The sequence below is a fragment of the Pelodiscus sinensis genome, chromosome 24 (assembly GCF_052426305.1).
Source record: "Pelodiscus sinensis isolate ZL-2025 chromosome 24, ASM5242630v1, whole genome shotgun sequence".
In the NCBI taxonomy this organism is placed as follows: Eukaryota; Metazoa; Chordata; order Testudines; family Trionychidae; genus Pelodiscus; species Pelodiscus sinensis.
Genome location: NC_143075.1, coordinates 13,297,268 through 13,318,741, shown reverse-complemented (window position 1 = coordinate 13,318,741; position 21,474 = coordinate 13,297,268). Strand labels below are relative to the sequence as shown.

General features: G+C 51.3%; 1 protein-coding gene across 2 annotated transcripts in view; it reads right to left on the bottom strand.

The window, feature by feature from the left end:
• The window catches only part of PIK3CD (phosphatidylinositol-4,5-bisphosphate 3-kinase catalytic subunit delta), a 73,364-nt gene that overhangs the window by 33,109 nt on the left and 18,781 nt on the right, over positions 1-21,474 (bottom strand). For both annotated transcript variants that reach the window (XM_075906079.2, XM_075906078.2), the window contains exons 2-6: positions 11,165-11,328; positions 9,004-9,232; positions 8,396-8,625; positions 6,893-7,072; positions 5,915-6,064 (exon numbers count right to left, since the gene is read on the bottom strand). In XM_075906079.2, coding sequence (XP_075762194.1) covers positions 5,915-6,064; positions 6,893-7,072; positions 8,396-8,625; positions 9,004-9,232; positions 11,165-11,305 — 930 coding nt within the window. In that variant the 5' untranslated portion in view covers positions 11,306-11,328. The remainder of the gene's footprint in view (positions 1-5,914; positions 6,065-6,892; positions 7,073-8,395; positions 8,626-9,003; positions 9,233-11,164; positions 11,329-21,474) is intronic.

Below are 21,474 nucleotides of genomic sequence, written 5' to 3'. Positions count from 1 at the left end.
GTGTCTGCAGCTGCCACTTAGGCCACGGAGTAGCGGGACGTGAATGTGTGGATGGAGTTCCAAGTTGCTGCATGCCAGCAGGGGTCGCCAAGCAGGCCAACGGGGTCACTTGCATTTGTGCCGAGTGCGCTGGGACGCCATCTGGTGGCAATACATTGGACAGCATGTAGCATTCCCGGATGTACCCAGAGAACGCTCTGGAGAGTCATTGGGAGAAGAGGGCTTGGCCCTTTGATAGGTCAGCAATAGCTACAGTTTCAGGGATGCGTGAACAGCATGGGTCCCAGGCAGCAGAACCATGGTGGATGTTGAGGTAGTGCAGGGCCCTGCTGCATGGGAAGCGTGCGGGTTGGGGCAGAATTAAGGCAGGTGGATGCGCTGATATCGGTGGAACTCCCACACTAGTGGGAGGGTGGAGCCATAAGGAAACTTCTTCCTTGCGGGAGATGGTGTAAGGGAGGGTCTGCCATCATCGCTGCCTGTTCACTGACCCATCTAGCTGAGAGGATGGTGACAAAGTAAATCACCCTCATGGAGAGGTGAGCGAGGAAACATGTTGGCAGAAGCTGGAAGGGTGGCTTCATGAGGGCGGAGAGAACAAGATAAAGGTCCCAAGGGGATCTTGAGTACTGGCAGGAAGGCATGAGTAAACACTTCATGAAACAGACAGCGGTAAGGTGTATAAACATGGAGGCATGGGGGAGAAAGGCTCTGAACACTGCCAGATGGATTCATATAGAACTGAGAGAAAGACCTGCTGTTTTCCCAAGAAGGTTGCTGAGGGCGATAGATATAGATACCACACTCACTGGGCAGGGATGGCAGTGAGACCATAAGGTGAATCCTTACCACTTGCCTGGTGGATGTTCTCCCGCTTCTGCTGAGAATGTGTCCCACCAGGGTGGAGCATGGTCCTTCTATCCTTAAGTCCCATCCTAATACCAGGCCATGAGGTGAAGAGGACCTGAGTTTGGATTTGGCCCCTATCCTGCTGGAGGAGATCTGGGAGCATTTGGAGGCAGTGTCTGAGAAGGTCTGTAAATCAGAACTGGTGTGGACAGAACGGGGCTGCAAGTGTTACAGCAGCTTGGGCCCGTCGGATCTTGTGTAACACTTGTGGGAGGAGGAGAACGAGGGGAAAGCTGTAGCGGAGATCACCAATCCATGGGAGGAGAAGAGCATTGACCTGCAAATCCTCCCCTATGGCTCCCATGGAACACTAATGGGGAAGCTTTTGGGTTTCACGAATGGCAAAAAGATCCTGCCATGGGGTGCCGCATTGGTGGAAGAGGTGTCGGAGTGCGATGCTGTGTAAATCCTACTCGTGAGAGAAGCAGAAACCCCTGCTGATCACATCTATGAGGGCATTTTGGGTGCCTGGATGGTAAGTGTCTTGGAGTATCACGCACTGCTTGATGCACCAGTTCTGAAGGTGGATGGACACAGAGCACAGGGTGGGAGACCAGTCACAGCCCTGCTGACTGGTCGGAGAGCTTTGATGATGGGAAGAAATGTCGAGCATATGAAATGGGCCACCCTCAATTCCAGCACATTTATATGAATCCTGGCCTCTCCTGGTGCCCAGATCCCCTATGCTGTGTGATCGACCAGAAGGCCTCCCCAACCTGCAAGGGAAACATCTGATGTGATGGTGACCTTGGAGAGGTTAGCTCACCGCGCGAGGGAGGCGAGAATTGTCTTGGGAAGAATGGCGCTGGGGTCTAAATGGTCCTGGTTAGGTCTGCAGAAGGAGAGACGCCAGGCAGAGGCAACACATGTGCAGATGTGCACGCGGCATGATCGAGGTGCATGCTGCCCTATGTCCAAGGAGAGAGAAAGACAACGACAGACCCTGGTACACAGGCCTGTGACCCACACAACCAACCGTCCCCTTGGCTGTGAGCCGGAGAGGATGCAGGACGCACGGGAGGGGCAAGAGATACTGCCGGGAAACCCTTTCGGACTCGGGCACGTGGGACCATCGCTTTAAGAAAACGAAGCGGGCGCCTGTGCAGGTTCTTTCATAGAATCCTACAGCTGGAAGAGACCTCAGGAGTCATCGTGTCCAGCCCCCTGCCCCTGCAATTACAGCCAGCAGTTTTGCAAAGTGGTCCTCCTGAAGGAAGGTTCCTGCCGCAATGGAGCCATGCCCCAATAAAGGGAACTATCTGTGTAGTTACTAACACTGACTTCTCCTCAGTGATGCAAATACCTAGAAATGCCAGGTGAGTGCAAAGGGTGAGGATGGTGGAGGCGAGTTCTTGTCAAAATTACCCAACAAGGAGCCAGTCATCCAGGTAGGGGTACACCGAGTAGCCAAGGCAGCGTAATTGAGCTGCTGTGGCAGTGAAGACTTTTGTCAAGACTAGGGAGGCCGTCGCAATGCCAAAAGGGAGGACTCAGACTTGGTAGTGTCCTCTCCATGAACGGAGAAATTCCCAGCAGGCTGGACAAATGTCAGTGGTGAAATAGGCATCCTTCACGTCAAGAGCCGTGACCGGGAAGAGATGGGATAATCGATGCCAGCGTCACCACACAGAATTTGGGTTTTCTGACAAAAGAGGTTCGGTAGCTGGAGGTTGAGAATCAGTAGGTGCCCTTCACCCTTCTTCTGATGAGGAAGCTTGGGGAGTAGAAGCTTCATCCTGTGTAGGGAGGTGGGACTGACTTTACGACTCCGGACAGGAGAAGAGCGTCTACTTCCTGGTGGAAAAAGCATAGATGAGAAAGCTCACTTAGGGGTGTCTGGAGGAAAGGGGGCTGACGCTGAGGAAAAGAAATTCTATGGCCTATCCATGGCGAATGATCTCCAGTACCTCATGGTTCATGGTGATTGTGCCTCACTTGAAGCAAATAGAACAGGACAGCCCCCAAAATGGCATGGGGTCCCACAGGTAGCAACGGGGAAGGTTCGCAGGCCTTGACTGACTTGGTAGTGGGAGAGGATTGAGGAGGTGGCCATAGTGGAGTCAAGGAAATGCTGTTGCTGAGAGTGGTGTGGCTTGCAAGGGGTTTCCTGTTGTCGCTGGTAATAGGCCAGGTACGGTGTTGGTGGGGATGGAACTATGGTTGCTGTTGCCTGAATTGTGGAGCCGGGATATATAGTGCTAGGGATTGTAAAATGGCCTTGGAGTCCATCTTGGCATAAAACAGTTTGTCCTCTTCACAGGGAAGGTCCTCAATTGTATTTTGGACCTCCCCCAAATCAACAGCTGCCTGGAGGCCCACACTGGCGACCAAGTGTCCTTCATACACCTGTGCCTGAAACTGCTGCTGTTGCTCTGGCGCTGTGATTTTCAAACTTTCTGTAATGGTGACTCCTTTCTGTATTGGTGACTCAGCAAGCCTCTGAGCATCCCCCCCCCCTTATAAATTAATAATGTGGGGGGTACATACAAGAACATAAGAACGGCCATACTGGGTCAGACCAAAGGTCCATCTAGCCCAGCATCCTATCTGCCAACAGTGGCCAATGCCAGGTGCCCCAGAGGGAGGGAAACAGAACTGGGAATCTTCAAGCAATCCCTCTCCCATCACCCATTCCCAGCCTCTGACAGAGACTAGGGGACACCATTCCTACCCATCCTGGCTAACAGCCATTGATGAACCTAACCGCAGTGAATTCATCTAGTACTTTCTTGAACTCTGTTAAAATCCTGGTCTTCTCAACCTCCTCTGGCAAGGAGTTCCACAGGCTGACTGTGCTGTGTGAGAAAAAAAAACTGTTCCAGCTGTATTCCTAGATCCTCTGTCAGCCACTAGAGCAGGTTCTGCTACTTCTGGTGATCACACAGCAGAGACAGGGAAGATGGAATGAGTGAGGAGGAAGGAGACCAAAGGAGCCAGCAAAACAAGCTCAATATTTGCCTCTTCCTCCAAGTCCAACAGTGCTGGTGGAGGAGCCCGGGCGGAGGGGTAGAACTATTGGGAGGGTGGGTAATGCTGGTGTTAAGTGTTTCAGGAATCCCAGTGCAGCCAAGGGGAAAGGTCCTGAGAGTCCCAAATACTGGCCCCTGATCTAGCGCCAGTACCAGCTACTCAGTGCTGAACCATACACCAGCGGATAAGGAGGTCGGGGGCGTGAATCCAAGTTGCGACATGACATTGGGGAGAACGAAGGCTCCGGCTCCAAAAACTCCTCCGATTCTGAGGATGGCTCCAGCGGGGGAACCAGTGGAATGGGCAGGCCGCAGTGATGCGCCAGAGTGGGGGGGATAATCATTGCAGCTACTGGTCCACTGGAGCAGGGACCTCATGGGTGAGGGAAGGCCAAAGAGGATCGGAAGGGGCGCATAGGATAGCACCAATTCCACGACAGAGAGGACAGGCTCCAAGCAGCTGGGAGGCCTGCATGTACCTGTGGAAATGCTCGAGGGGCAGGTGGAATCTGCAGCTTGCCCCAATGTCACGGCAGTGAAAACAGGACGGGTTTCAGGTGCAGGAACTGGTGACCATCTTTACTGCCAAAGCCCATTTGCGCAGAGCTTCTCCCTTCAGCCAGTCATCTCCACATGTAACGTCTCCTCCAGCCCGGCTCGGCCCAGGGAAGAAACGCTGCATTTGTGCTTCTGAGAGTGCTTCTTGCTCTTATGGCTGTCCCTACCCCGCTGGCAGGGGTCCCCCCCGGCTCCACAGGCCCCATGGCAACTTGCAGGGGAGGGGAATAGCTCTGTGCTCCTGGATGGGGCGGGGCCTCAGGCATATGGGGCAGAGCCAGGAGCAACCAGGCCTCTGTGCCCCACAGCCTTAAGAGCTGCACAGAGCACGCAGCACCGTGCTTCAGCGGCAATTTAAAGGGCCAGGGGCTCAGGCTGCTGCCTCAGTAGCAACAGCCTTTGAATCACTGGGCCCTGGGGCAATTGCCCCGTTTCCCCCCCCCCCCATTAGTCGGCCCGTCCACTGGTACCATCGGCTCCGGAGGGGGGCAAGTAGCGGGAGGATGCTCACCACCAGGGAAGGTCGTTCTGTCGGTGATTCTGAGGCCCTGGATCTCACTGAGCAAGCGACCTCATTGCTTCCTTCACAAGGAATTTACGGAGCCGGAGCTCCCAGGCCTGTGGCAGGATTTGCAGAGGGAGCCACAAGCCATGACGTGAGCCTTGCTGAGGCAATGAAGACACTCCTGGTGCTCGTTGCCAAGAGAACTGCCAGTCCCCCCCCCCCCACGCAAAGGGGGGGTTCCATGCTTCCAGAAGGGGCAGGGCTACTGCGCCACACCTCCCCCCACCAGCCCTTCAGCACTGCCCAGCGTTTCCATGGTGACTGCACTAGCCAGCCTATTGCTAACTCTACAACCACTATATGCAACTACAGACCGACGGAAAGAAATCACCCTCTCGGCACGGTCACGAGTACGGAGGAGCAGGGAGTCTGACTCAGGCCAGGCAGCAGTAAGCGGGAACTGGAGAGGTGTCGACCCACACAACCAACCGTCCCCTTGGCTGCGAGCCGGAGAGGATGCAGGACGCACGGGAGGGGCAAGAGATACTGCCGGGAAACCCTTTCGGACTCGGGCACGTGGGACCATCGCTTTAAGAAAACGAAGCGGGTGCCTGTGCAGGTTCTTTCATAGAATCCTACGGCTGGAAGAGACCTCAGGAGTCATCGAGTCCAGCCCCCTGCCCAAAGCAGGACCAAACCCAACTAACTCATTCCAGCCAGGGCTGTGTCAAGCCGGGACTTAAAAACCTCCAGGGATGGAGATTGTTTGTGTAACTGAGAGAAAGAGGGACTCCCAATTACTCCCCTGTACCCTTAAGACCCCTGCATTAAGGGGCCAGAGTATCCCTCTGTCTGCTGCACAAACACTTCCAGGTGCCACTAGCATCCCAACTGCATTGTGTAAAAGAGAAGGAGCAGACAGGAGGTGATGGGGGCAGGGAGAGAAGGGCAGCCGGCGCACTCGCATGGTTACCTTTTTCTTGGGGATCGGGGGAGGCTTGGCAGCCATCTTTGGGGTGTGGGCGGTGCAGTTGGTCTGTTCGTCCCGCATGGCAATGATGGAAGAGGAATGCACCATCGTCAGGTGGGGCAATATACCTTGGTGCAGGCAGCTGTGGATGTACTGGTGGGTGGAGGGGCAGAGAGAGAACAGAATTAATCCTGGCAGGACAGGAAGGCTGGAAGCCACGAGGCTCTGGAGAGGGCAGCGATGGTGGTGCAGCCGGGCCGGGTCAGGCAGAGGGAGGACAGCCTGTGGAAGGGCTCCAACAGCCACCACAACCGGGTTCTCCTGCCAATGCCTTGGTAAGCCTACATCTTTCCCAGGAGGCACCCCTGGCACGAAGAACTCTGAAGACTAAAGGTCCAGCTGCCCAAACCCATCCTCAATACACGCACAGGGCTGCCTGGCTTCATGGCACGAGGCTGGGAAGGATTCATTGCTCCAGACAGCACAGAGCCTGCCCTGCCCACAACACAGATGGGGGATGCCATTTGGGGGGCAGTGTTCCTTCCCCAGCAGTAGGGGGCACAGTTCAGCTCTGCCTTTCAGAAGCTACATCCTGGCTGAGGGATGGACGGAGTCACCCCACCTCCCCCAGAATCACAATCCTCCCCCACCCACACATATACAAACTCACACCCAGCGATGGGTTTGGCTCATCAGCCTACACCACCACAAAGGGACCCACAACCCAGTCACGGTTTCTCCATCCATTTCCCCATGACCAAGGCCGTTTCCCCAGCAGCTTCGTTTTTTTGTGGTGCCCTCGAGGGCCGCCCATTGAGATAACCAGGTCACTGCTGTTAACCAGACAATGGACTGGGTCCCTTTAGGGTGTATTTCTAGCTGGACGTAGAGGGACGACAACAGCACGGAGCATCCTATACCCGCCTTCCAGAGAGAACACCCTGGGGAAAGAGCTCAACAGTCAGAGGTGGAGAGACTCACCTGGAACTGGTACAGGGGGTAGTTCCCGTAGATATATTCCCATTTCCCTTTCACCTGCAGAGTATAATCCTCAGAGCTCTCCAGTCTCTGGTGGCGGAAGACTGTAGCTTGCTTCTTGATGGCATAGCTTATTAATGTGATCGGGAATTCCATGGGGGAGATCTGGAAGGTGAAGCTCTCCTGCAATCCCAACAGAACAGCACGGAGAGTCAAATACCAGCTGGGAAGGGGCTGAAATCAGCATCCGGAGTCGCAGAGTCTCCAGAAGGAGAATAGGTCCCAGGGGCAGAGTGACTATCCACATTCACAAACAGGGATGCAGAGAGCTCAGAATGGACAGGCTGTTGCTGCACTTCAAAGGCGAAAGCGCTGCGTAGAGCCTGGGGTCAGCTGGGGACTCCCCCGCTGACCCCAAGCTCCGTGTGGTGCTGCCGCTTTGAAACGCTGTGAGGAGCCTGACGCCGAGCTCCCTACAGCATTTCAAAGTGGCAGTGCTGCACGGAGTCAGGGGGAGAGTCCCCAGCTGATCCCTGGCTCCACACGGTGCTGCCGCTTTGAAATGCCACGTGCATCCCAATGCCGGGGTCCCTGAGGCATTTCAAAGTGGCAGCGCCGTGTGGAGCCCTGGGTCAGCTGGGGAGTCTCCAGCAGATTCCAGGCTCCATGCGGCACTGTCTCTTGGAGATGCCGCGTGCAGCTTGGGGAAACCCTAGCTTGCCCCGGGCTGCAAGAGGCTTTTCAAAGCAGCAGCGCCACCTGGAGCCTGAGGTCTGGCCCCAGGCTTCAAGCAGTGCTGCCGCTTCGAAGTACCCTCTTGTCTGATAGAGGTAGCAAGATGGGGGAAGTGACTAGTCAACTATCCTGTCGACTAATCCTTCACATCCCTACCAGGAACTTCCCAAATCCTCTTCGAAGTTCTGCCTTGTACTCCCTCTGCAGCCTGCAGCACATCATGTAAAGCTTCCTGCCTCCACTTTCTCTGTCTGTACAAAACAGGGATGATACCTGCTTGGGAGGGCTGGCTGCCTGGCAAGCACTGCATGTTAATGGGTGGCTCCTTTCGGACCGAGCAGGTGCCGCCTTGGAAATGCTGTTTAATGCCTGGGCACACCGTGCCAGGGGTGGGGTTTTCAGAGGGCCGCGGGAAGGGATGAGAAGTTATCACGGACTCCGTGGCAGACACAGCCTGATGCCTGGGAACAGAGTGGTGTGATCATGAGACCGCCTGACCTTTTTATTTCAAAAGAAAAGGGGATTTGTTTCAGCAGTGCAGAACTGGGGGGGGGGGAGACATATTTAGATGGGGAGCATTTCCATCAAGCAGCTGTTTGGTGGGGAGGTGGGAGACTTACATCCAGCCCTTCCAAACATCTCAAGGTCAACAAGATAATGCCCAAACAAAGGGAACCACGGAATATTCTCTTCCCGACAGCACCCTGTCCGACAGCGGGAGGCAGAACTGAGCGCGCAAAGCGTTTACACAAAGGCAGCTCCGGATCTTACCTCGCCAGACTCAAACTTGACGTTGATGAAGCAGCTCCTGTTGGAGACGTGAAGGGGGCTGGTCCTGGGGCTTTTGGTCAGGGGCTCCAGTTGCAGAGGAAAGCTGTATTCCAACCAGGCCCTCCAGCTCAGCTGCTGCCGCTTCCCCGCTCTCTCCTCGCAGAACTGGCGCATTTTTGCACGGAAGTCATTCACCTCCGGGTCACGCATCGAATCAAACTCATGCAAACCTGAGAGGGGTGTTAAAACCACATGATGCAGCAGGAGTAGGGTGACTGGTCTGTGATAATCAGCTGCCTCTGCTGGGCGGGGAGATCGCAGCATCACATAACGTACGGTAGGAAAGCCAAGTCTTTGGAGTTAGACTCTTGCTGGGACAGGCTGGGACCAGATCAGGGAAGAAATCACCCCCTGCCCTTAGTCAGTCCATAGGGACTCCTGTTGGGACCGGCATAGTTGAGAACTCCCTTAACTCAGTGCATCTATGTTATTTCCTACACAGCAACCCAGAGAGAGGTTGTGCCTAGAGTACTTAGCTCTCCCTGCAGCCAGCGCCCCCGCCCTACCTTGATTAAAGTGGCTCCGTCTGGCACTTAGGTGGGACTCACCTTTCCCAATGAGCAGACTGATCTGGGAGTTAATCAGCTTCTTGGCTCTGTCACCTTCACGGGCCACAAGCCGGAGGACGGGCAGAAAGGGCTGGATGTCACAGAGGCGCCGCTGCTCATCCTCCAGCTCCTGCTGCTCGGCTGTCTGGTTGATACACGTGAAGACGTAGGCTTCGGGGTCATTGAGCATGTGATACAACGGCTCATACTGTGCGTGATGCCAGACCACCTGGGACAAGCCAACAGCAGGATGGAACCACCAATGTACCAGCCGAACCATCTCCTCCCCTCCCTACTGCCCCACTTTCCCGCCACACCATCCTCACAACCCCCCAAGGCCAGTACACACAGTAATGAGGCAAACAGCAGCAGCAGCAGCTACTGACTGGGACCTTGCGGGGCCTTAATGAAAGTCCCTGGAGAAGAGCAACAATCATTTGTGAAACACCCTGAGAAACACCATCCCTAGGGAATTCTCAACTGCCCACGCCTGCTCGCACCTCCAGGGAAAGGTGCAATATACAACAATGGGAAGCCATGCTAACCCTTTTCCTAGCCACCTCTACGCATAAGACAGCACAAATTTTCAAGCCCAGGTAGCTGCAATCATTACTGACCTGATTATTTCCTGTGTGATCTCACAGCATTAACTGCAAGGACCCAATTTTCAGCCCGTCCTTAACCCGACTTCTCATTTTTTGTGCTCACAATGAGCTGCAATAAATCTCTCTCAGTGCTTACAGTAGCTGACCTCCTCACAATACTTATTCATGGATTTTTAGCCTCGCAACATCCCTGTCCGGTAGGGAGGCATTACCCCCATTAAACAGATGGGGAGCCGAGATACAGGTCACACATCTGTGACAGTACCAGGAACTGAAGCCAACACTCCTGTACTCCAGTCCAGTGCCCTCCCCGCTAGACCATCCTTCCACCCCAGTGGATGTTATTTAGACAGTTAACTAATTACCTAATTGTAATCCCATAGCTAGTGACTTAACAACTAAAGCACATCAATTGTGCCCACAATTTTCTGGCCTGAAAACTGCAAGCATAGTGAGAACTTCTAATGATCTGGCACCGTGTGTCTGTCTCTTGTGCTGTGTGAGTCATGCTGCTATTGCAATGAGAATCTTTCCCACTCTGAGTTACGTCCAGTGAATTGAAAAGGTAATTTCATTTTCTCTATTTTTGTTCAGCATTTTATTCCTCAAAGGAAACATGGAAAACTTTTCTTTTTAACTAAAGTTCCCAGCCACCAGGTCACGGCTTCGGCTGTACAAAATAATAAGGGTACGTCCCCACAGCAATAGAAGACCCCTGGTATGGCTGCAGGGGAGCTGAATCAGCTGACTTGGACTCGCAGGGCTAAAAATTGCAGTGTAGACATTTGGGCTTTGGCACGGAAACCTGCAAGAGGGATGGGCCTCAGAGCCCAGGCTCTGGCCGGAATCCAAACATCTGTGTTGCTATTCTTAGCCCTGCACCCCAAGTCCCATGAGCCCCGAGTCAACTGACCTGGGATTGAAGACTTGGTGCCAGAGATTATTTTTACTGCTTTGTAGACGTAACCTCAAAGGGCGCTCACAGCAAAAAAACAACTGCAGAACATGGGATTTAATCCAGAATGTGTATTCAGCTTCCCGGGGAGGATTTCTCTCCCTGGCCTGTAGGAGACCACTGAGATGAAAGGCTCTGAATGGGGAGTGGCTGCTCTGGTGAGTGAGCGAGATGTAACAGAATATGAGAATTTCTCACCCCTCAGCTGCTGATTCAAATCTGGCCCATCCGTAGTTACCCACAAACCTCTTACCATCTGAGGGCTGATGTGAAACGAGTCAAGTTCCCAGCACAGTGATGCCTATCACAGCTGGCAGTGTAATTGCTCTGGATGTTGGCAGCCTCAAGAGCAATGCTAAGGGTTATCAAGGACTGTGAAGAGAGCGGCCCAGAGGATGGTCCCTCCAGATCAGCAATATGTCACTCTATTAGCCCAGCAAGGGAAAAAGGTGCGGGGGTGTGGCTAAATGGGGCTGCGAATCCAATGTCTTTCCCAAGCACTGAGCTCACTTAAGAAAAACATCCTGCCTGCTTGGAAAATTCATCCCAAAGGTGACTGTTCAGCCACAGGGGTGAGGCTTGCTATGGAAAAGGCTGGTACCTGCTTGATGGTGCCCAAGCTGGCATGGCAGGACACAGAGAGGTTCAGGTATATGCCTGTAGGTAGCAGGAAATCCACCTGGATGTTTTGGTTTCCTTCCTTGGACCAGAATTCCACAGGGCAATAGATGCCCGGGGGCATCCTGCTCACTTCTTAGCTACAATCTGCAACAAAGAGAGAGAAAGGACAATTATTATTTGCATTGCCGTCATTCCTACAAGCCCCAACAAGAGCAGGGCTAAGCGCTTCACAGACGCAGTGGGACACAGTGCTTCCTCCAGCAAACCCCACCTAATGAAGGGTGGAAAAATGGAGAAATTATTATTCTCGTTTTATGGGTGGGGAAACTGGGAATCCAATCCGATCTCCAGAGTCCAAATCCAGTGCTTTAAATCAAGGACTTCCTTGTTCAGACCCACCCAATCACTACCATGCTTATCGTTCAAAGCAGCTTCTACTTACAAAATGCTTAGTATTGCAGCTGGGCGAAAATGCATTTTTCTGGACACAAACTGTTTGCAAGGTAGGATCAAATTATGTGAATAATTTACAAAAATAAATACAAAACAAGAACAACTAACACCCATCATCTCTTGGATTTTTTTTTCAGAAATGTCATTGCTAGTGGACAATCTCTTTTGTGAGACTCAAGCTTTTTTATTTTTGCATGTGTTTCAATGAGGGGAAAAAGTTTATTTTGAACTGAAATGGATTTTTTGTTTTTGTTTTCAAAGGCTTGGCCCTGAATCGACCTCCCCAACACACACTCCCATGCTCAATTATTTGAGCGGCTCTAGCATTTATGTTGGGCTTCCCGTCTACACGCCTCCACTTCACAAAGAAGATTAAAGAATTATCTTCCCCATGCTACAGGTGGGGAGACTGAGGAAGAGAAGTGAAGGGGCTTCCCCACACAGTCAGTCCATGACAGAACAGCGAGCAGACCCCAGAAGTGCCTACTCGTAGTCTGACACCCTATTTCCTGGAAGACAAAGAGCTGGTCTAGGTCCAGATCTGTCCCCCCTGTAAGCTGAGTGCTTGGGAAACTACCCAGGAGAGATTCAAATGCTGTCCAATTGCTTAGCAGAATGCCCAGAGCCGGCAGCATGTGTTTCTACTGGTGGTGCACATCCCCATATGCCTTGGTGCGGGTAACAAAATGTATTTGTCACAAAAATCAGCGGGAACACTGACCCATATAATTTTCAATATTAAAATTTTTGTCTTAAAAAGAATAGGAAGAATAAATGGCACAAAGTGGAATGGCTAGGAATTTTTTTGAGGGGGAGCCTGATTCTATCCCTACTGCCTTGCAGGAATCTGTAATTTGTTCCACATAATGCAAACAGCAGGAAAGAGTGTGTCATCAAACTCAAACAGCTGCCTTCAAACTTCAGGTGGCAAACATCCAGCAGAAGACATTAGTCATTAACCAGAAGCCATGGGCTATCCGAATCCCCTCCCTTTCGGGTGGCAATTAGGGATGTGACTAGTTGAGTAGTTGACTACGTGATAAGCCTAGGCTTATTGGGTAGTTGAGTCACTACTTGACTAGTTGCTTCTTCCACCCCTTGCTATCAGAGTCAGCAAGAAGGGGGAGCAGGAACCAGTGCTGGGGGGAGCCGGCTTAAAAGCCTTATGCATAAACGTGACAAGTGAAGCCCAGAATCTTATCAGCAAAGGCCTGGGAGCACAACACTTCCCCATCAGCAGTGAGGTAAGGATTCCCAGAAACACGAGCCATGTTTTATCTGTTCCGCTTCCTTAAAGTGCATGCTGTATCACACTAGGACCGAATGCAGAGACCACAAGAGAGGGAAGGAAGGAGCCGAGTCCATGAGTTTAAGTCAGGCTCAACAAGAGAAAGGATCCTGCTCTCCTGTCCACTCGCTACCAGTGAAACCAGCAAATTTCCCCCCCACAACTTCTATTTCCTCACTGCACCAATACCGTTCCAGTACACGCTGGAGTAGCGGGGGATGGGGAGGACAGAGAAGTTGAATTTGACATCCTAGAGGGGCAGATTAGTGATCCAGGTGACAAGTGTGAAATACTATACCCAGCCTGCCTAGCAGCACAGGTTACATCCCAGCAGGGCTAACTCTATCCTTTGTCCTCCGGAGGAAGATACATTGATGACCATGCAATGAGCGATGCAGGGGTTCCTCGGCCCAGGCCCTGAGGTTCTCGCCACCAGAGCGCCCAGAGATGGTGAGTTAGGAGAAAGAATTTCTACCTCACTCCCTTCCTCCCACAGGGGAGGCCACAGAAGGGTGAACCTCAGGTTGGCTGCTGCCTTGGTATAGGAGGCTGGGCCCTGCCCTGAGACACGCTCACCTGCGGATACAAAGTACCGCAGCATCTCCCTCTCCACTGAGCGGCTCTGATATATGCAGGTTGCTCAGAGCGTAGCAGCAACACTTGGGGTCACCCCTTTGGGCTACCCATGTTATAGGACTCTACACAGGCTGCCTATAAAGTAGGCTAGAGGGGAGGGGGTAAGGATTGACACTGCTGCTGTTGGCTTTGAAAGCACTGACAGGCCCTGGCGCTGTTCCAGACATTTACCTGGCGCATGTGTGGCTCACCCAGTGCCTGCCACTAGAGAGCCCATCTTGTGCTCTTCCTGTAGTGCAAGTGGGCGGGCTCTGAGCTGGGTCCAGCATTCAAGGCCTGAAAAACTTTTGAGAGCCACTAGCGACAGGTATTAGCTTCCTGGCAGGCGCTCAGATACTGCAGTGGTTACGGTGAAAGAACCACCAGAAGGGAGCTGGACTTGGGCTGTGGTGTTCACCGTTCACTCACTCTTCAAGTTCTGCTTTCTCTCTTCCCCAAACCTTTACATAAAAGGCCACCCCCAAGGGCTGTTTTAAAAGTGACCAATGTCCCTGCCTTGGTCATTCTTCCTCTCTACTTCTGCCTTTTCCCCATTCTGTGGCCACCCTCTCCCCTACCCCCTGAACCTGTATTTATTTAAAATGTTTTGGGGCCCATTTATTATTGTTGGATGATATTTGGCCAGGTTCTGAATATCACTCCCCCAGCACCTTGAACACAGCGACCATGACATTTTGGTAAAAGCCAGGAGTTGGGACTGGCAGCCTTAGGTCATGCTCCACTCCATTGTGTGGTGTCCTCCATGCCAGCTTGGCATTTCTCCCCACTCCAGGGTGGGGCTCTGGGTCCATCACACATTCTGCGTCCAGCAGGAGACTGGACACGATGACCTCTTGAGGTCCCTTACAGTTCTATGATTCCTCCTGGGCACTATGTAAAAACATGAGCAAGACCAGCCCTACAGGAAAGCTTCCCTCATCTTCCATTAGTCTCACCAGCTGAACACCACCTCAGATCCAAACCTGCCACTGCATGTGTGATGAGAGCTGCAGGATGAGGCTCTCTATGGCACTGACTTGGCTTCCATAATCTTAGTGCCTCACAACGACCATTAACAGATTTATTCTTGTAGCACCCAGCAAAATGGGCAGTTCCATTGTCCCCATGTCACAGACAGAGAGCAGAGGGGGGTAAGGCCATGTCTTCACTAAACAGAAGACCAATGCTGCTGCGATCGATCTTCCAGAGTTCCACCTGGCGAGTCTAGTTAAGAGTCACTAAAATCGAACTCAGAGGTTGCCCCCATTGGCGGCCGGGATTCCTGCTCCTGCAAGGAGTAAGGGAAGCTGACAGGAGCATTTTCTCCCATCGGCCTCCCCCTGTAAGGATGGTGGTGGTTGAGTCCAGCTACGTAATTAATGTAGCCGGAATTGTGTATCTCAGTTCGACCTTCCCTTTTAGTGTAGGTCTAACTTTAGATACTAAATAACTCCTCCAAGGTCAGACTCTCAGTCCCGGAGCTTGCGCCCTAACCACTTACACACCCTTCCTCCCTAGCTGTATATTTCAGTTCTTTGTCACAGAGGGCCCTGACTGCACCCCCCTCTGGTTTTGAAACCACTCCCATTTGCGCCAGTGGCAGAAAGAGATACCACGATGGGCACAGGTTATAGAACAGCTGGGAGTCAGAGGTATAGGCACAAAAGGCTGCACCTCCTCCCTACACAGAGCTCCCCAGAACCTTACAGAAATAATAGTGTGTGTCCATGCCATAGACACACAGCACAGCAACAAAAATACACCATGAGCATCTCCCATTAGAGCACCAACCTAAGGAGGGGACTTGGCCCTCCTACGCTTCCTCATTCACCATGGGACGGAACCTCTCTCCTCGCCGATCTATACAGAGTCTCTCACCCCAGGCTAGCATTTTAGCCGCCCGTAGCTCCACATGTGTTTGCCTAATAAAAGCATCAGTGAGTACATTTCCCAAAGGGAAAACGGAACATTTACATGGGGCTAGCCCAAGCCTGCCCCCATCCTCATGCAGGGCTGGCCCCAGATGCTTACCTGAGGCATCCATCACCCTGCTGCCTCTCCTCTGCTCCCACCATGCAGGGCTCATCTGAGCCTCTCTCCATGCCCCCCCATGTGAGGCTGGGGCTTGTGTCGCTACTCACTTGAGCCCTGTCTAACCCTCGGCCTGAGCCCTACCTCCCCTCTTGCACGGGGCTCGCCTCACTGCTCACCTCCATGCAAATTTCTCCAAACCTGGCAAAAAAAGAGGACATGTGGTCACCCTACCTCAAGGGCTCTGCTGTGGCTCACTGCGCTTTTGCACAAGTCCTGCAGTAGCTGCCTCTTGGAAGGAGCTCTGACCAGTCTGCAGCACTAAAAGAATTGCCCATTTATGGGTGCTGCAGGCATGACTGGGTGCATCACAATAAGATGAAGGGAACTGCATACTGCTCAGAAAGAATTATCTTACATCCTGCGATGGACAAGGCTCCAGCAGCCTGAGGTCAGAGCTGCCCAGTCTTGGGGATTACAGCTGAGTTTAGCAAGAGGATATGTAAGAGGCCCCAGGAGACAATTAGGTCGTGGCTGGATTCTTGAAAGTGACCCATTTGTCTGACCCCTATACTTACTCGGAGACTGACGCTCTGGAGATCAATCTTCCAGGGTTCAATTTTTCAGGTCCAACTAGGACCTGTTAAATCGATCACTGATGACACCCCCATCAAACCTGGTACTCCACGGATGTTGCAAGGATTAAGGGAAGTCGAAGGGAAGAGTTTCTCCCACCGATCTTCTGCAATGGGAATGCTGCAGAAATCTGACTTAAGGTACATCAACTCCACTTATACAATTTGCATATCTGGAATTGTGTGTGTCAGATCAACATTCTCCCTAACTATAGATCTGGCCTTAGGAAGGTTTGGACTAGACCACACAGAATCACAGGGTTGGAAGAGACCTTAGGAGGTCATTGAGTCCAGCCCCTTGCCCAAAGTAGGACCAATGCAACTAAATCATCCCAGCCAGGGCTTTGTCAAGATGTGACTTAAAAACCTCTAGGGATGGGGAGTCCACCACCTCCTTAGGTAACCCATTCCAATGCTTCACCACCCTCCTAGTGAAATAGTTTTTCCTAATATCCAACCTAGACCTCCCCCACCGCAACTTGAGACCATTGCGCCTTGTTCTGCCATCTGTCACCACTGAGAACAGCCTCTCTCCATCCTCTTTGGAACCTCCCTTCAGGAAGTTGAAGGCTGCTGTCAAATGCCCCCCTCACTCTTCTTTTCTGCAGACTAAATAAGCCCAAATCCCTCAGCCTCGCCTTATAGGTCACGTGCTCCAGCCCCCTAATCATTTTGGTTGCCCTCCGCTGGACCCTCTCCAATGTGTCCACATCCTTTTTATAGTGGGGGGTCCAGAACTGGGCACAGAACTCCAGATTTGACCTCACCAGTGCCGAATAAAGAGGAATAATAACTTCTCTAGATTTGCTGAAAATACTCCTTCTAACGTGCCCCAATGTGCCATTAGCCTTCTTGGTTACGAGGGCACATTGTTGATTCATATCCAGCTTCTCAGCCACTGTAATCCCCAGGCCCTTTTCTGATGAATTGCTACTTACCCAGTTGGTCCCCAGCCTGTAACAATGCTTGGGATTCTACCGTCAAGCGGTAGTTATTGAACCTCATCAGATTTCTTTTGGCCCAATCCTCCAATTTGTTTAGGACACTCTGTACCCTATTCCTACCCTCCAAAGTATCTACCTCTCCCCCTAGCTTAGTGTCATTCGCCAACTTCCTGAGGGTGCAATCCATCCCCTCATCCAGGTCATTAATAAAGATGTTGAACAAAACCAGCCCTAGAAGCAATCCTTGGGGCACTCCGCTTGAAACCGACCGCCATCCTGACATTGAGCCATTGATCACTACCCATTGAGCCCGACACTCCAGCCAGCTTTCCAGCCACCTTACAGTCCATTTATCCAATTCATACTTCCTTAACATGCTGGCAAGAATATTGTGGGAGACCGTATCAAAAGCTTTGCTAAAGTCAAGGTATATCACATCCACAGACTTCCCCATCTCCACAGAGCCAGTTTCCTTATCATAGAAGCTAATCAGGTTGGTCAGGCATGACTTGTGCTTGGTGAATCCATGTTGACTATTCCTGATCACTTTCCCCTCTTCTAAATGCTTCTAAATGGATTCTTTAAGGATCTCTTCCATGATTTTTCTAGGGACTGAGGTGAGGCTGACCCGTCTATAGTTCCCTGGATCGTCCTTCTTCCCATTTTAAAGATGGGCACTATATTTGCCTTTTTCCAATTATTTGGGATCTCTCCCGATCTCCACGAGTTTTCAAAGATAATAGCCAAAGGCTCTGCAATGATGATATCTACCGACTCACTCAGTACCCTCAGATGCATTAAATCCAGACCCACGGATTTGTGTATGTCTAGCTTTTTTAAATACTTCTTAACCTGTTCTTTCTCCAGCAAGGGTTGCCCACCTCTTCCCATACTGCGTTGCCTAGTGCTGGGAGCTGACCTTATCTGTGAAGACAGAGGCAAAAAAAGCACTGAGGCCTCTATGCAGAGCCTCCTGTCACCCCTTGAAGTCTGAAGACAGACAAGTTCTTATGCAAAAGAGATGACAGCACTTGAAGCTCCCAGTGGGCCTGGAAGAGGAGGCATGACGCCACCTTAGTGTCCTAACCTTTTCTAGAAGATCAGGCCTGCGAAAGACAACTGATTTTACAAGGAAAATAAGAGAAAAAGCCCATTGCCAGCACACATCGGTGGCTCTGAGGTTTCATCACAGCCTGCTGACCATGGGAACAGCCACACTGAGGAAGAATGATATTAGAACCATAGCCAAACTGTGGGAGACACTGAGCTTTCTCCCTCTGACCCCAGCCTCTGGTTCAAAGCTAGCCCAGCGCGACCAAGAGATGGCAATACCTAATGGTTGTTGCTTTGTAAAACAACTGGAGTGGGCTCAGCCCAATTCCCAGGGGTCGGCTCAGCCCAATTCCCAGGGGTCGCATCACTAAAGCCATCGCTACTGGCACTTATTGGCTCCCTTATGGCAGTCTCATGGCTGGCAGTTCAATTTTCTAAGTCCTAGGGGCCTTGTCTTCACTTACCTTGTTTTACCTCCTGCTCGCTATAATCACTTGAGATACCCAGGGAAGAGAAGGCAACTTTGGTTTAAAACACAAGTTAGCTTAACCCTAAGCTCCCGTACCACCTTCATCTCACCCTGTTAACCCACTTGAAAGCTGTGAACTGCCCTGCCTTCACTAAACCTTTACTTTGAGTTACTTCCCATGAGATAAGAACTCCTCCTCCTCAGGGCATTTGCATGCCAAAAGCAGGCCAGGGCAGGGCTGAAGTACATTCCTGAGGCAATGTGGAAAATGCCTGAACTGCAGGGTAATTCCCAAACTGGTACTTTGGGGTAGCGTTTGCACAATTACATTATTTGTTGCCACCCTAAACATATCGGTACAACATAATTTGGGGTTTCAATCATAAGTTAACAACATGCCTCAAGGACAGTGGCATCCATACAACAGGGGTGGACAATAATTTTAGAAGAGGGTCACTTCACAAATTTTTTAAATGGTCCCAAGCTGCCCTGGAAGGGGCAGGGCAGGACTTCGGAAGGAAGGGAAGGGGCCAGGACACTTCTGTGCTCCCCCACCCACAGACCGATCAGCTTGGGGGTAGCGGAGCATGTGAAATCTTTGTCCCTGCTTCCCCCCAGAGAGAACCGCCAGCTATCCCTCTAGGCGCCTGTGCCCCTGGCAGCAGGAGGAGACTTCACACGCTCTCCCTGCCCCAGGTCAATCAGGGTCTGGGGGCGGGGGAGCGTGCAAAGTCTCTCGCTTCCTGCCCCCACCCTGCAAGGGGCGCCCGGCACTTAGGGCTCGTCTAGACTACATCCCTCTTTTGAAAGAGGGATGTAAATTAGGCAGATCGAAAGTGCAAATGAAGCACAGATTTAAATATCTCGTGCTTCATTTGCATATTCACGTCCGATTGCTGTTTCAAAAAAGGGTATTTCGAAAGTAAAACCGCAGTCTAGACGCGGTTCTATCGGGGGGAAAAAACCTTTTTTGAAAGATCCCATACTCCTCATTTTGTTGTTGTTTTTTTTTCCTTTTTCAAAAGAACCGCGTCTAGACTGCGGTTTCACTTTCGAAATACCCTTTTTTGAAACAGCAATCGGACGCGAATATGCAAATGGAGCACAAGATATTTAAATCCGCACTTCATTTGCACTTTCAATCTGCCTAATTTACATCTCTCTTTCGAAAGAGGGATGTAGTCTAGACATAGCCTTAGAGTGAAGTGTCAACTATTCAACCGGTGGTTCACGCTAAGGCTACGTCTAGACTGCAAGCCTCTTTCGAAAAAGAGCATCTGGACTACAACCAGTACTTTCGAAAAAGCAAGCCGCATTTTCGAAAGAAAGCACCCAGGCAGTCTGGATGCTCTCTTTCAAAAAAGCACAGTTTGCATTACATAGCACCTTTTTTCGAAAGAGCACTTTTGAAAAAAGGCGTTATTCCTCGTAAAACGAGGTTTTCCACGGTCAAAAACACCTGCCGCGTTCTTTTGATTTACTTTCAAAAGAACGCGGTAGCAGTCTAGACGCAGAGGACGCTTTTTCGAAAAAACCCTGTAGTCTAGACACACCCTAAGCGCCTCACGCCCCTGGTGGGGGATCAGCAAGGCATCCGCGGGCCAGAACAACCCACTTGGCAGGCTGGATCCAGTCCAGGGAGGCACTCTTGCCCACTCCTGCCATACAAAGGCCATTTTTATTAAAAAACAACGCATCTGATGAAGTGGCTTTTACTCACAAAAGCTTATGCCCCAATACATCTGTTAAGTCTTTAAGTTGCCACAGGATTCCCTATTGTTTTTGCAGATACAGACTATCATGGCTACCTCTCTCAGACATCTTTATGCAATATATTACATAAAGAGACCCTTAAAGGTATCCAGACTATTTAGCAAGGCAGCCAGTTGAAAAACAAAAAACCCATCTCCTCCTACCAAGCTTATCAACCACAGCTTTAGTGGTTAGAATGCAACCACTCTGGGAGTGAAAAAAAGAGATCACAAATGGCACAGCATTACACAAGCCTCTACGATGCTGCACCAGGCAGATATAAATGCTCCGACGCCTACAAGTTGACAACAAAATTGTTAGTCCCGCAACTGCAAAAATACCTTTCAAGATTGTAAGAAGTGCCGGATGCAGAGCACATAGGTGATACATGTAGAGTAGCAGACTGTAAGAAGTGACTTTCATGGTAGGCGCTGACTGAGATGGGAAAGAAGGGAATTTATACCCAGACACACACACTAATTCTGATGAAAACAAACTGAAGTTCCTATTTTGGCTCCATTCTTGCAATAAGTTCTGCATAGACAGAAATCAACCCACCACAAACATACTGCAAGACGATGACCTTTGGGGTTACAATTGCCAGTTAAAGTTTTAAGTCATCTATGACCCGGCAAATGTATTAAAGTGAATTTCCCGTTGGTGAAAGATGCCAGAACAGCTTCCTTGGGGACTGAATTTATCTCCTGGGGGCAATGCAAGCTTTCCTTTCATCATCACAGAAAGTGTGTCTCGGGATTCCATCTTGCTGTAAGCAGGGCCGGACCAAGCCATTCCGGTACCCCGGGCAGAAAGGTTAATTGCACCCCGGGTTGGGGGAGGGCACATGCCCCTTACAGCTGCGCGCCCCTTACAGCTGCCATCAGGCGCCCCCGATAGGTTGGCGCCCTGGGCAACTGCCCGGCTAGCTCATGCCTTAATCCAGCCCTGCCTGTAAGAAATCTTTCTGTTCTTATCAGTAAGGCAGGAAGGACTGTCTGTTCCTCTACCAAAAGTACAGACACCACCAGCTAACTCAATTCACATAGGCCA